The 12,470-nt window shown below is 44.0% G+C and overlaps 1 protein-coding gene across 1 annotated transcript in view; it reads left to right on the top strand.

The window, feature by feature from the left end:
• DOCK8 (dedicator of cytokinesis 8) overlaps window positions 1-10,238 on the top strand; it is a 158,174-nt gene extending 147,936 nt beyond the window's left edge. The window contains exons 45-46 of the mRNA XM_052644492.1: window positions 9,538-9,708; window positions 10,083-10,238. Of these exons, the coding sequence (XP_052500452.1) occupies window positions 9,538-9,708; window positions 10,083-10,143 (232 nt within the window). The 3' untranslated portion in view covers window positions 10,144-10,238. The remainder of the gene's footprint in view (window positions 1-9,537; window positions 9,709-10,082) is intronic.
• The last annotated feature ends 2,232 nt before the right edge of the window (window positions 10,239-12,470 follow it).

The following is a 12,470-nucleotide window of genomic DNA, read 5'->3' as shown; positions in this document are numbered from 1 at the left end:
ATGCTCAGTTTGAGAGGCCTCTGCAGAGCAACACTACTTGCACTAGTAACTAACAAACTGTATGGTGCTTTCATGTTTATCATCTCTCATGTGCCCCAGAGTCACATTGCAAATAAAGTAAGTCTTCATTTTACAAAAGAGGAAATGGAGGGTCAGAGATGGGAGATGATTGACTTAAGGTCACACAGCCAGTTAGTAGCAGAGTTGAGTTCACACCAGGTCTTCGGAATCCAAAGAGCCCATACTTCCTTCAGTTTGCTGATATTCCACAGTGCTTTAGAGCCTGAGAGTTTCCTGGCATCGGCAGTCTTTGTAATTTCCCATCATACAATAACTGATTTTTAGAAATGTAAGACACTGCCTCAAACTGAGAGATAGAGTCAAGATTCTGTAACTGGAAGTTTACAAAGCTGTCATTGCGATGGCAGTTCCCACTGGTAGACAAGCCTCTTCTCCACTCTTGAATTCTGCAGTAGAGCTGGCTGCCAGAGCATCCTGTTGAGCCTAGATAGGAAGTGAGTCTTGGGGCAGTCTTCCAAGCTGCTGCAGTGCAGACCAGTGCAGAACCTTAGAGCAGCATATAAAGTATAGGAATATCTTTGGCAGGTGGGGTAAAGGAGGCTAAAAGTTAAAGCTTGCTGAATTCAGTGAAAACTCACCAGAATGCTACTGTCAGGTGAGATTTTCCTCCTTCACAGGCGTTAGTGAGACGAACGCAAATTTGCTATGTATAAAGGAGACATTCTTTGTCCTACAGTGAATCACAACTGCGTAGTAATAGGGGTGTGTGTGTGTGGCTGTGTATATGTGTGTGCGTGCGTCCAAATATGCACACATACATCACATACAAAATTTATTTTTATTGTTTTATATTTTAATTGCTTCCTGCATTTCCTAGCAATATTGACATTATACCAAAAGTAGATATTCTTCAGTAAATACTGCATTTTCATAAAACAAAAGCCTAGAAGAATATTGGGGGAATTTTTAAAGATTAATATACTTCCTACATAGTTTCATTTAATATGAGCTATGGGGGGATTCCTCAGCAAACCAGTGGTTAAGGTTCTGTGCTTTCATTGCTGAGGATGCAGGTTCAGTCCCTGGTCAGGGAACTAAAATCCCATAAGCCATGCAGTGTAGCCAAAAAAGTAAATAAATAAAAACAGTCGATCTTATTTTAAAAATGAGTTATGGTGAAAGGCTCCTGACGGTCACAGTGACCCGGGCCTCTCTGGGCCTCTGCAAGGGCCTGTTTAATGAGCACACACTGGGGCTCAGGTATGGCAGTAGTTGTGGGAATGCAGGAGCTGGGTATGCCTCAGCTTCTGACAAGAGGACTTTTATTTGGCTAAACAGCAAAGCTATGCAGCTTGTGCTAAGAACTGTGGAGAGTGCAAGAAATACAGAGTTACGGAGTTCAGGAGAGAAGAGTCGGTTGCAGGCTGGAGTGACTGGGGAAGGCTTTAGGGGATAACATTACTGACGCCTTGTCTTGAGTATGTAGGTGGTAGGAAGAGGGCAGCGGGAAGATGGAGCCATTACTGGTAAAGGGACCGACAGGAGCACAAGTCGCAGAGGCAGGGGTGTCCTTGGTGCTTCTGGACTCCTCTGAGCTGGCAAGGGCAGTGCGCTCTGTGGGCACGCCAGCACAGGGAGGAGAGCCTGGGGAGACAGTGGTATTGCTAAATAAATAGGTCTTTGAATAGAATATAAATGTAAAAGGAAGCTTGCTAAGAGAAGCGATTTTCTGTTTCTTAGTTAAAATGTCCTTATAAATCTACTGAACAAGCATTTCTAATTAGCTTCCAGCCTGAGGACAAGTGACTACAAAGAGAACCAGAGCTGAGTCAAACCAGTCCCAGGCCAGATACACAAAAGGAGATGAATTTTCTTAGGGATGATCCTCTGGCAAAGTCATGTATTAGACTTTTGATGGTGAAGTTATCTTTCTCCCTAGATGGCCTGCAAAACTGGTTGCTTTCCAAAATCAAATCCACCATTTAAAATGTTGTTCTCCAACCCTTCCAGTGATTCCTATGGGAAACCAAGCTGTAGTCCTTCCCCTGTGCTTGGTGGGCTGCCGCCCTGTTCTGGGAAAGCCTCAAGAACATCTGTTGGTGCTTTTCAAACATTTGCTGTGCGAACAGATGACCTGGGAATCTTGTTAAAATGCAGACTCTGATTCAGTGGTTCTGGGGTGGGCCTGAGACTCTGCATTTCTAACAAGCTTCCAGGTGCTGCTAAGGCTGCTGGATGGAACTGAACTTTGAGCAGAGACTGTTAAAAATGTAAAGGTTGCTTGATTGCCCCCATCTCACATTTTCTCCTCCCCTCCCCCTCCCCAAGGGCTCCATCCATCAGGTCCTGCCGGTTGTCACTCAACATTTTTCTCCCCCTTTCCTCCCTTCAAAACAATGAACATGCCATTGCTTTTACACTTTTTAACAACTGTAGATGCCAGTTCATTCATTCATCAAACAGTTATTGAGCCCACACTTTGTACTAGGCACCACACTACATGTGTGCCAAAGCGAAGTCCTAGTACAAATGAGACAAGGCTATAGGCGATACAGTACTTCTGCTCACTACTTCACTGTCAAAGTCAGAGGACAGTGACTTTCTTTCCACTTTATTTCACGTGGATCAAAAGTAGTGGGTGAGACTGTGGTGAAGGTTGCATGCTGCTGCTGCTGCTGCTGCTGCTGCTGCTAAGTCGCTTCAGTCATGTGCGACTCTGTGCAGCCCCAGAGACAGCACCCATCAGTCTCCTGGGATTCTCCAGGCAAGAACACTGGAGTGGGTTGCTATTTCCTTCTCCAGTGCAGGAAAGTGAAAAGTGAAAGTGAAGTTGCTCAGTCATGTCTGACTCTTCGCGACCCCATGGACTGCAGCCCACCAGGCTCCTGTGTCCATGGGATTTTCCAGGCAAGAGTACTGGAGTGGGGTGCCATCGCTTTCTCTGGAAGGTTGCATAACCATATTAAACTATAAATTTACAGTTTAATACATAAATGATGATTAAACTCATCAAACTGTACATTTACAAGGGTGAATTTGATGATCTATAATTTATACCTTCAACACAAGTAGCCGCTGAGGAAACCTTCCTTTCCTCCATGGCTTAATTGCTTCTCAAGGCCAGTCAGCAAGTTGCGGCTCTGCAATGAATAGAGAAACTGTTTGCTCAAGTTGTTTGTACCTGTGTATTTCCTCCCCCAACTCTGCTCTCTGCAGAGGTGACACAGGAGTGGGAAACGTTTGGGCATGAAAGTGTTCCTGGGTTTGCCTTGAGTGAGCGCCAGCTTCTCAGCAGGCTTGGGCCATAGGTATATCAGTAAGCCCAGATTTCCAAGGTGAACATAAATGAGCCTGGAAAAGTGAAAAAGTGTTAGTTGCTCAGTTGTATCTGACTCTCTGAGACTCCACAGACTGTAGCCCGCCAGACTCCTCTGTCTATGGAATTCTCCAGGCAAGAAGTAGAGTGGGTAGCCATTGCCCTCTCCAGGGGATCCTCCCAACCCAGGGTTTGAACCCAGATCTCCCACATTGCAGGCAGACCATTTACCGCCTGAGCCACCAGGGAAGCCCACTATAAGTAAGCCTTCCGGTGCTGACTGCTAATAGCAGAAATATACGCTCCCGGTTATACTGTACCTGGGTCCCACTGCTAGGCGGTGGCCTTTCTGACTCAGCTGTGACAGACTGGCTGGAGCGGTAAAGAACCTGGCAGGCTGACCTGCTGTGGCTGATGCTCATCCAGCCAGTCCTGCAGCTCTCCAGATGGTTGCCAAGCTGGGGCCCTGATCCCCCTTCTGATCATCTCCAGGTTTCAGAAGCCAAGATGGAGAGGTACAGCATTCGGCATCCCTCCTTTGCTCCCCAGAGCATGCAGACCATTTAAAACACTGAGATCTGTGCCAGTCTGTATTTTTAATTTTTCTTGTATTTCTTAGCTTAGGCCGCTATAACAAAGTATACCAGATTGAGCAGCTGAACAACAGACATTTATTTCTCACAGTGGTAGAGGCTGGGAGACCAAGATTAAGGGGCCAGCAGATTCAGTCGAGGTTCTCCCTCTTACTAGCTTAACCATCTTCTCACTGTATCCTTACATGGTAGAGAGAAGAAGCAGACAGTTCTCTGGTCTCTTTCTATGAGGGCATTAATCCCATCATATGGGTCCCACCCTTACAGCCTAATTTTAACCTTCATTCCTCCTAAAGGCCCTACTTCCAAATCACATCACATGGGGGGCAGGGCTTCAACATGTGGTTTTGGGTGGGGCCACAACCCTTCAGTCCATAACATGTACACTTTCTTATTCCTATAAAGACTAAATAATTTTTAAATTTACTTTCATATTTAAAGAAAAGATAGCAGGACTTGACATCAGTCCCAGATTACCTTTAAGGGATGTTGTCTCAGATACATCAATAGAGTCTCACTGCACAAATGGTCATAGAGTCTTCAAAGGACTTATGGTCTGTGAAGAGGAAGGAGAGTGAATTTGTCCAAGTGGCCAAAAGAAAAGCAACTGTGCAGTGTGGGTGATAAAAGAAACAGTTGGTGAAAAGTGATCTGAGTATTTGATGGGAAGACAAAGCGTTAAACATCATGAGAGGTTGCTCCGGAGCAGGTCCATAGTGGGGATGTTTGAAGGACTTGTGTCCCTTTTCCAGGGTCACAGAGACCTGTCTCAGTGGGCCTAGGAGGCTTGACAGAAAACTGAGAGCCGAGCCAAGCAGCACACGTGCACGTGCGCGTGCACACACACACAAACACACATGCACGCGCACACACACCCCTTTGGACTCCACCCCCGCCTGGGTTCTGGGATGTTGCAGTAGGTCCTCAGAATCTGCTTCCAGGTATCAGACTCAAGGTTGGACGTATTCCCAAGCCCATAGTCCCAATCTCACCCCTTAAGAGGAGGAGACAGGGCCACTGTGGCTTACCCAAGGGAGGCAGCCCATCCGAGGGAGGTGGGGGGCTTGGGAATATAGGAGGGTCCAGCCACAGCTGCCCCTTCTGCCCCGGGGTGCGCCCCCTGCCCCAACAGTGCCCTGTACTTTCAGTCACACGTGCCTCCCCATCAGTGTGATGCAGGCATCCAGGAACAGTGTCTTCTGTTGAACCGTTACCTGCCCTTCGCCCTAGGAGAAGTAGGCCACACTGGCTGCCCAGCACTCCCCACTGGCAGCCACCCAGCCAGGTCTTCAAACACCGAGACCGTTCCATCCCCATAAACCCACTGTATAGATGAAAGAAACGAGGTTGAAGGAGACTGTGATGAGCCCAAGGTCACACAGCAGCTAAGTGGCAGAATCAGGAGTTAGACTAGTCTCCCAGTGAGACAGGCTTCTCTTGGGGTCTGCGGTTTGATAGAGGTCAGGCTGGGAGGGAGGAAATGCTGGAGACAGGGTTGGAGAAAGCCACACGGAGGTGTCCAGCCAAGGTGGCTCTGCCCACGGGACCCTCATATCCTCTGAAGCTCTTCCTGCAAAAAGGCCAGATGTTCTTTAGGTGCCTTGCCGCCAAATAATCCTTCCTTCCCTCGGAGGGCCTGGAACATGCGTGTCACTCCAGTCATGGAGATCAGGGAGCCGATCTGGTCTTCAGCATCTCCGTCAGACTCTCCCCTCAGTGCAGCAGCTCAGGTGGAACGTGCTCCAGTGTTGCCGGGCAGATGAGAAAAGCAGAATACCACAAATTGGGACTCCAGAGAGAATAGTTCCAACTTGAGACCAAAGCCATATGCCTAGCTTCTAGCTGGAAGAGCCAGGGTCTTTCCTAGGCAGCATTTGTGGTGTTGGGGTCAGGATTGTGGGCTCTTGAGCCCAGTCACCTGGCCTTAAATACCCACTCTGCCTTAACTAGCTTTGTGACCTTGGGCAAGTTACCCAACCTCAGTTTCCCAAGCTATAAAATGGGAATAAAATAGTAACAACCTCTTAAAGTTAGTTCCAAAACAAAGAGAGTCAGTTCATAGAGCTTAGACTAGGACTTGGCACATATGAAGTGACTGATAAATATAACGTTATGGAGCAAATAGAAATGGCATCTATTTGAGTAGGAAAGAGAATTAATCTGAGTTAAATGTAGATATTATCTACCAATGACTCATCTGCCTCTGTAAGGTTTATACCATAACACATGATAGGGCTGATGAGACATTGGCCTGGGAGCATGAGGCTCTTGGACTTACATGCATGTTTTTTGTCCCCAAAGGTGTTTGACTCTGGACAGGGTACTTCATCTCTGCATCTTAGTTTCATCAACTGTGAAAAAAAATGAACTGGAATATAAAATCTCTAAAAGTACATCCTTATTCTTACATAGAACAAATAATTTCTATACATTCTAAGCATTTTATATATTTAATTCATTTACTCTTTATAAAAATTTATGAGGTAGGCTATTATCACCATCATGTCCCAAGTGAAGAAACTAAGGCATGGAATGCATAAGTAACTTGCCTAATGTCACAAAGCCAATAAGTTGCAAAGCAAGATTCAGAGGTGAGTATTCCAGTTCCAGAGTCTGTCCTTTTAACTGTTAGGCAATGCAGTTCTCACTAGGCACTACATTCAATTGCTAGTAACAGAGAAAGGAAGTAAGAGTGACTTAAGATAGAAACTTATTTTTCTCTCATATAAAATAAGATCAGAGATAGCCATCCCACAGCTGTGTGTTAGTCACGTAAAGTCATCAGAGATCCTGGCTCTTCCCATTCTTTTGCTCTGCTATCCTGGTTTTAGTGTATCTATCCTCATAGTCACAAAATGGCTGCTAAGGCTCTGGCAATCACAATCACATCCTAGGCAAGTATCAGGAATAGAAATGAGGAAAGAGCAAACATCTACACTCATTTTAAGAGCTTTCCTAGTGACTTCATTTTATATCTCATCAGACATCCCTTTTTATAAAGGAGGCTAGGGAATGGAGTTTTCCAGGTGGGTATACCACCTGTTTGTGTGCATAGCCACTCAGTTGTGTCCAACTCTTTGCAATCCCATGGATGTAGCCCACCAGGCTTCTGTCCATGGGGATTCTCCAGGCAAGAATACTGGAGTGGGTTACTGTGCCCTCCTCCAGGGGATCCTCCCAACCCAAGGACTGAACCCAGGTCTCCTGCATTGTGGGTGGATTCTTTATGTCTGAGCCATCAGGGAAGCCCGGGTTTACCACCTAGAGTTCTGTTGTTAAGGAAGACAGGGAATGGATGTTGATGAAGCAACTAGCAATTTTTTGTCATACTTAGGGACTGGTGGGTGAGCTATGCTGAAGGGACGTTGCAGAGGAGGGAGGGAAGAGATCCAGAGGGCCAGGGCTCATGGCCACGCTCTCTGTAGAAAAGACATCTAACTCCTTAGGTAGAGGCCTGTGAGAGTTACTCTCCAATAACACCAGGAACAGTGTTCTGAAAGCACAACTTCCTGTCCTTCCTAGTCCCCATCAGTCTGGTTTCTGTAGGACTGCTGAAAAACCCCAGCGCGTTGACTGTAAGAATATGCTTGTGTTCAGTGAACTTATCAACAAAGTGAACAGCTAGGGAGGGGGCCATCTGGAACAGTGTGTCACTGAGTGAAAGCTGCACAGTTCAGATGTCTGTGGACCTAATAAAAGTGTTACAGAGAAGACCATTTTAAAAAATTATTTTTAATGTACTTATATGATCCTGTATACATTCCCCAAGAGATCTGGCTCTTCTCTAGGAGGGAAATTTAATTCATGGCTCTCTTTAGTTTATGAATTTAAATTAACATAATGAAAATTATTTTAATTTTTGTAAGAAAACCTAGAGATTATAATCCAAATGGAAGAAAGAAATACAGAAAACATCTATGAAATACTATGTTATAAAATTTGTTAAAATATAAAGTTACTTTATACAAATATGAGTCTTCATTCTACCTATTAATATATTTGTCTTTTTAAAACACTATGTGTATCTGTAGATATTATGTCTTCTGATAACAAAGATCATAGAGAGTGTAGTTACTTTGGAAGTCTGCAGAGTAGCCCATCGCCAAGGTAGCAATTCACTTCTGCAGGCCTCTCATCTGCCAAGGTTACCAAACTGGGCCTTGAAGTCACCCTGAAACTAATTTCATTTTACACATGGTAGTAGCTCATAATTGTTAGTTAAGGGGCAATAAAAAAAATAATAAGGGGTGATGTAGATTTCTCAGGAATCTATATACCTCCCCTTCCTACCTCTTCCCTGAAACCTTTGATATACAACCTTGTGTATACTACAGTTTGCTTCAGTTAATGTCAGACTTAAAAGATAGGTGAAAATCCAGTTGCAGAAGGCCTCTAGGGTGCACTGAATCAAACCTTTCTTCTAAAGCAGGCGGATTCCATGATGAAGCTGTGTCCATAGGTTTAATGTTGCTCAGGCCAGGTGGCTTTCCCCTGCCCCACAGCTACATGCCACCTGATTACTTCGTCATCCTGAGCATGTTCAGTGCTAATAGGGAGGATTTGATAGCAAGGCCTGGGTATCCTTGTTGCTGTTCAGTTGCTAAGTCATGTCCCATTGTTTTGACCCCATAGACTGTAGCCCTCTAGGCTCCTCTGTCCATGGGATTCCCCAGGCAAGAGTACTGGAGTGGGTTTCCATTTCTTTCTCCAGGGTATCTTCCCTAGCAGGGATCGAACCCACATCTCCTGCATTGGCAGGGAAGTTCTTTACCACTGAGTCACCAGGTATCCCCAGTAACACTACCCAAAGCAAGCACCACTATTAGGAAAACAGTTTAAACCATGTTGATCATGGGAATCCAATGCACCTGAATCATTGCTAATCGTTGTTGTAGTTCAGTCACTAAATCATGTCCAACTCTTTGCGACCCCAGGGACTACAGCACGCCAGGCTTCCCTGTCCTTCACCATCTCCCAGAGTTTGCTCAGATTCATGTCCACTGAGTCGATGATGCCATCCAATCACCTCTGTCACCTCCTCCTCCTCTGCCCTCAGTCTTTCCCAGCATCAGGGTCTTTTTCAATTAGCTGGCTCTTCGCATCAGGTGGCCAAAGTATTAGAGCTTCAACTTCAGCACAGTCCTTCCAATGAATATTCAGGGTTGATTTCCTTTAGGGTTGACTGGTTTGATCTCCTTGCAGTCCAAGGGACTCTCTCTCTCAAGAGTCTTCTTCAGCACCATAATTCCAAAGCATCAGTTCTACTAGTCATTGCATGTCTGCTAAGTTTCAACCATTGTGTTGTCTCTTCGAGGTTTGTTGATAGTAAGTTCCCTTGGGTAAAACAGTATAAAAGGAAAGGTAAGGCTTCGTTATGTTTAAATAAGATTATTTTCTTCTTTGGTATGTAACATCCTGCATGAGAGACAGACTCTGGAACTGGCTTTGCAGTTAATTGACTTTGTGACCTGAGGCAAGTTAGTTAAGCTTTCCATGTTGTAGTTTTCACTGGAGGTCGTTATGGTTATAGCATACCTGTATGAGTTAAATATACAAAATCTCTATGAAATACAACCTCCTTTCTCCCCCCTGATTTTTGCTTCTCAGATGCGGGGAAGCCGTAGAGAAAAACAAGCGTCTCATCACAGCAGATCAGAGGGAATATCAGCAGGAACTCAAGAAGAACTACGGCAAGCTGAAAGAGAACCTCCGACCAATGATCGAGCGGAAAATTCCGGAACTCTACAAGCCAATATTCAGAGTTGACAGTCAAAAGAGGTGAGAAGAAGGCAGGGGAGGGTAAAGGACAGTCAGAACTGCAGAGCCCCTGGGGGTGGGAGTGGGCCCTGGAATCATAGAAGCTGCCCGAGCATGATCTGTCTGCTCTGCTGGCATCCCGATCCTCCTGCGCCTTCTCCTTCACCTCTCGGGGCCCCTCCTTGTGGCCTTCTGCCAGCATCTTCCCAGGGCCAAATTATTGCCTGGGTTTCTCCTGGCTTAGTGCAAAGGCATGGCTGCACTTTCCCTTGTTTACTCATTTACTGAGTTCCCCATGATAGATGTCCTTTTCTAGTGAATGATTTTCCCCCTCCCTCTCTTTAAAAGGCTAACTGATCTTTCTTTCCTCTGTTCTCTTCCCTCCTTAATTTCAGAGACTCCTTCCACAGATCTAGTTTCAGGAAATGTGAGACCCAGTTGTCACAGGGCAGCTAAGAAAAACTATCCTCACCCAGGAAGACTGGAGGCTCTGTGACCCTGGAGAAGGACCCGCTGGTGCCTAAAACAGGATATTTGCCACACAGGACACACCACACCCTCCCTGAGCGGACGTTCTCTGAAAGCTCTGGAACCCAAAAGAGCGTGGAAGTTGCACGCAAATGGGGTGCGACCAGACTTCAGACGTTTGGCAGATGGAGATGCTGGAGGCTGGTTCATCAGGGGTGCCTGTGTTATTTGTTAAGGCGTGCTTTTTCACGTAATTGTACAAGGCATAAATAACATCTCCTGCTGAGTAGTCAGGCACTGCCTAGACAAGGGATGACTTCCTCCCATCTGTTTTTGAATTAACCTATACTTAGATAAACCCAAATTGCCCAAGGGAAAATGAAAAAGTTATCCACCAACCTATTCAGAGTGAACTTGTCCCATTCCCTTTTTATGGGAAAAAGCTGAACTTGTTGGAGTACAAACATTCCAATAAATCTGTGAGGGGAGGGCTTACTAGAAATCTTAAGATCATGAAGGCTGGAAATCCGGGGATCAATTATTTGTGGACTTGCTTCCCTTTTGGTAATGGTGGACTAATTGTTGTACAGTTATTTTTGCTTTTTGTTAATTTAACACACGTTAGAGGGGTGCATACTCCACCACCGATGTAGGAGATGCATGGTACTCTGAGGGACCCGCTCAAAGTTGCAGATGCTGCATTTACTAAAATGGAAACAATTCTCCTCTAAAGCTTGGCTTTTTTTTTCTTAACGCTCACTCTTGTATCACTTTTTATTCTCTTCTCTGGGACCAAGTTTATTTTTATAAAAGAGTGATACTTCTGCTTTCATTTCTGAACATTGTGCTGTCCGTCAGCATGTGTTCATCAGCTAGAGAATATATTCAGCTTTGGATTCTTTGGAGAAAGATGAACAAAGTTATTATTTGAGAATTAAAATATATTTTTTAATATGACTGATTACCTTGACTGGTACTGAAAACATAATAAGAATTGCAAGCAAAATGTTTTCCTTTTGCAACTCGTCTTTTTTGGTTTTGACAACTCACAACTCTTTGGTAAAGCATTTCAGAGAAGAAGAAAGATGCCTAATTATGGCCTTGGTCAAACAGTGCTATCCAGGGTCACACTTCATATATAATATTTAGTCTTGGTGGTCATGAGAGAGAATTTCATTTAGATATCACAGAACTTTTTCATTTATATCATCAGGTATGCATGAATTTTATATTCTGAAGAGGACATTTTTATTTTAATTACTGAAACTTACTAGTTTACATGGCAAACCTTTTGTTCTTTAGACATTTGGGGCAGAACTCTTCCAAAAGTATATGATGTATTTAATTGTTTTCTTAAATGAGTACATATGACATGCTTTAGTTCCGTGTGTTGTTTAGTATCTTCTGTGTGGGAGAAACTGGGTAAGATCAAGGTCAAAGAACATTGTCACTGCCCTCCAGAGCTTCTCAGCTTAGTGAGAAAGAGCATCTGTATGGCTGTAGCCATAATGCACAGCAAACTGCAAGAGGCAGTATGGAATATAACCTTTTCTCAGTGACTCGAGAGTGGCCATTTTTATCAACACCAATTATATTGTGCCTTCAGATATAATAAGGGTTAGGTGCTAAGTCACGTAGGGCTGGCTTTTAACTCTAGGAGCCCTAAAATCTGTGACCTAAAATATTCCAGATTAAATGCCCCCTGCTTTCACTTTCAGTCTCTCTTGTACTGCAGTGGGCACCACACGCTTCATAGGTACAAAAACTTGTGTTCACTGTTGCATTCCTGTCTCCTAGCCTAGGACTCCACACACAGAAGACACTTAATAAACATATGTTGAATAATTAAGTGAATGACTGTGAGTAGGCCTGCTTCTAGACCAGCACTGTCCAATAGAAATATAATATGAGCTGCATATGTTATTTTAAATTTTTTGGTAGCTATATTAAAAAATCAGGAAAAGAAGTGACATTAATTTTCATAATATATTTCATTTAACCAATATATACAAAATATTATCAATTCAACATGTAATCAATATAAAAATTATTGACAAGGTACTTTACATTTCTTTTTTCATACTAAGCCTTCAGAATTTGTATGTATATATTTTATACTTAGAGATTTTATACTTTACACCTAATCTCAATTTTAAGTTCAGCCGCATTTCAGGTGCTTGTAGCCAGATGTGGCTAGTGGCTACTATATTGGATGGTACAATTCTGGAAACTCTCAACTTATATGATATGATGCCTCTGATCTGTGTGCTCAGATTATAGATTGGCAAATAGGAGGAATAGTGTCTAGAGTAAGA

The sequence above is a fragment of the Budorcas taxicolor genome, chromosome 8 (genome assembly GCF_023091745.1).
Source record: "Budorcas taxicolor isolate Tak-1 chromosome 8, Takin1.1, whole genome shotgun sequence".
In the NCBI taxonomy this organism is placed as follows: Eukaryota; Metazoa; Chordata; class Mammalia; order Artiodactyla; family Bovidae; genus Budorcas; species Budorcas taxicolor.
This window is presented reverse-complemented; position numbering and strand designations above follow the sequence as displayed.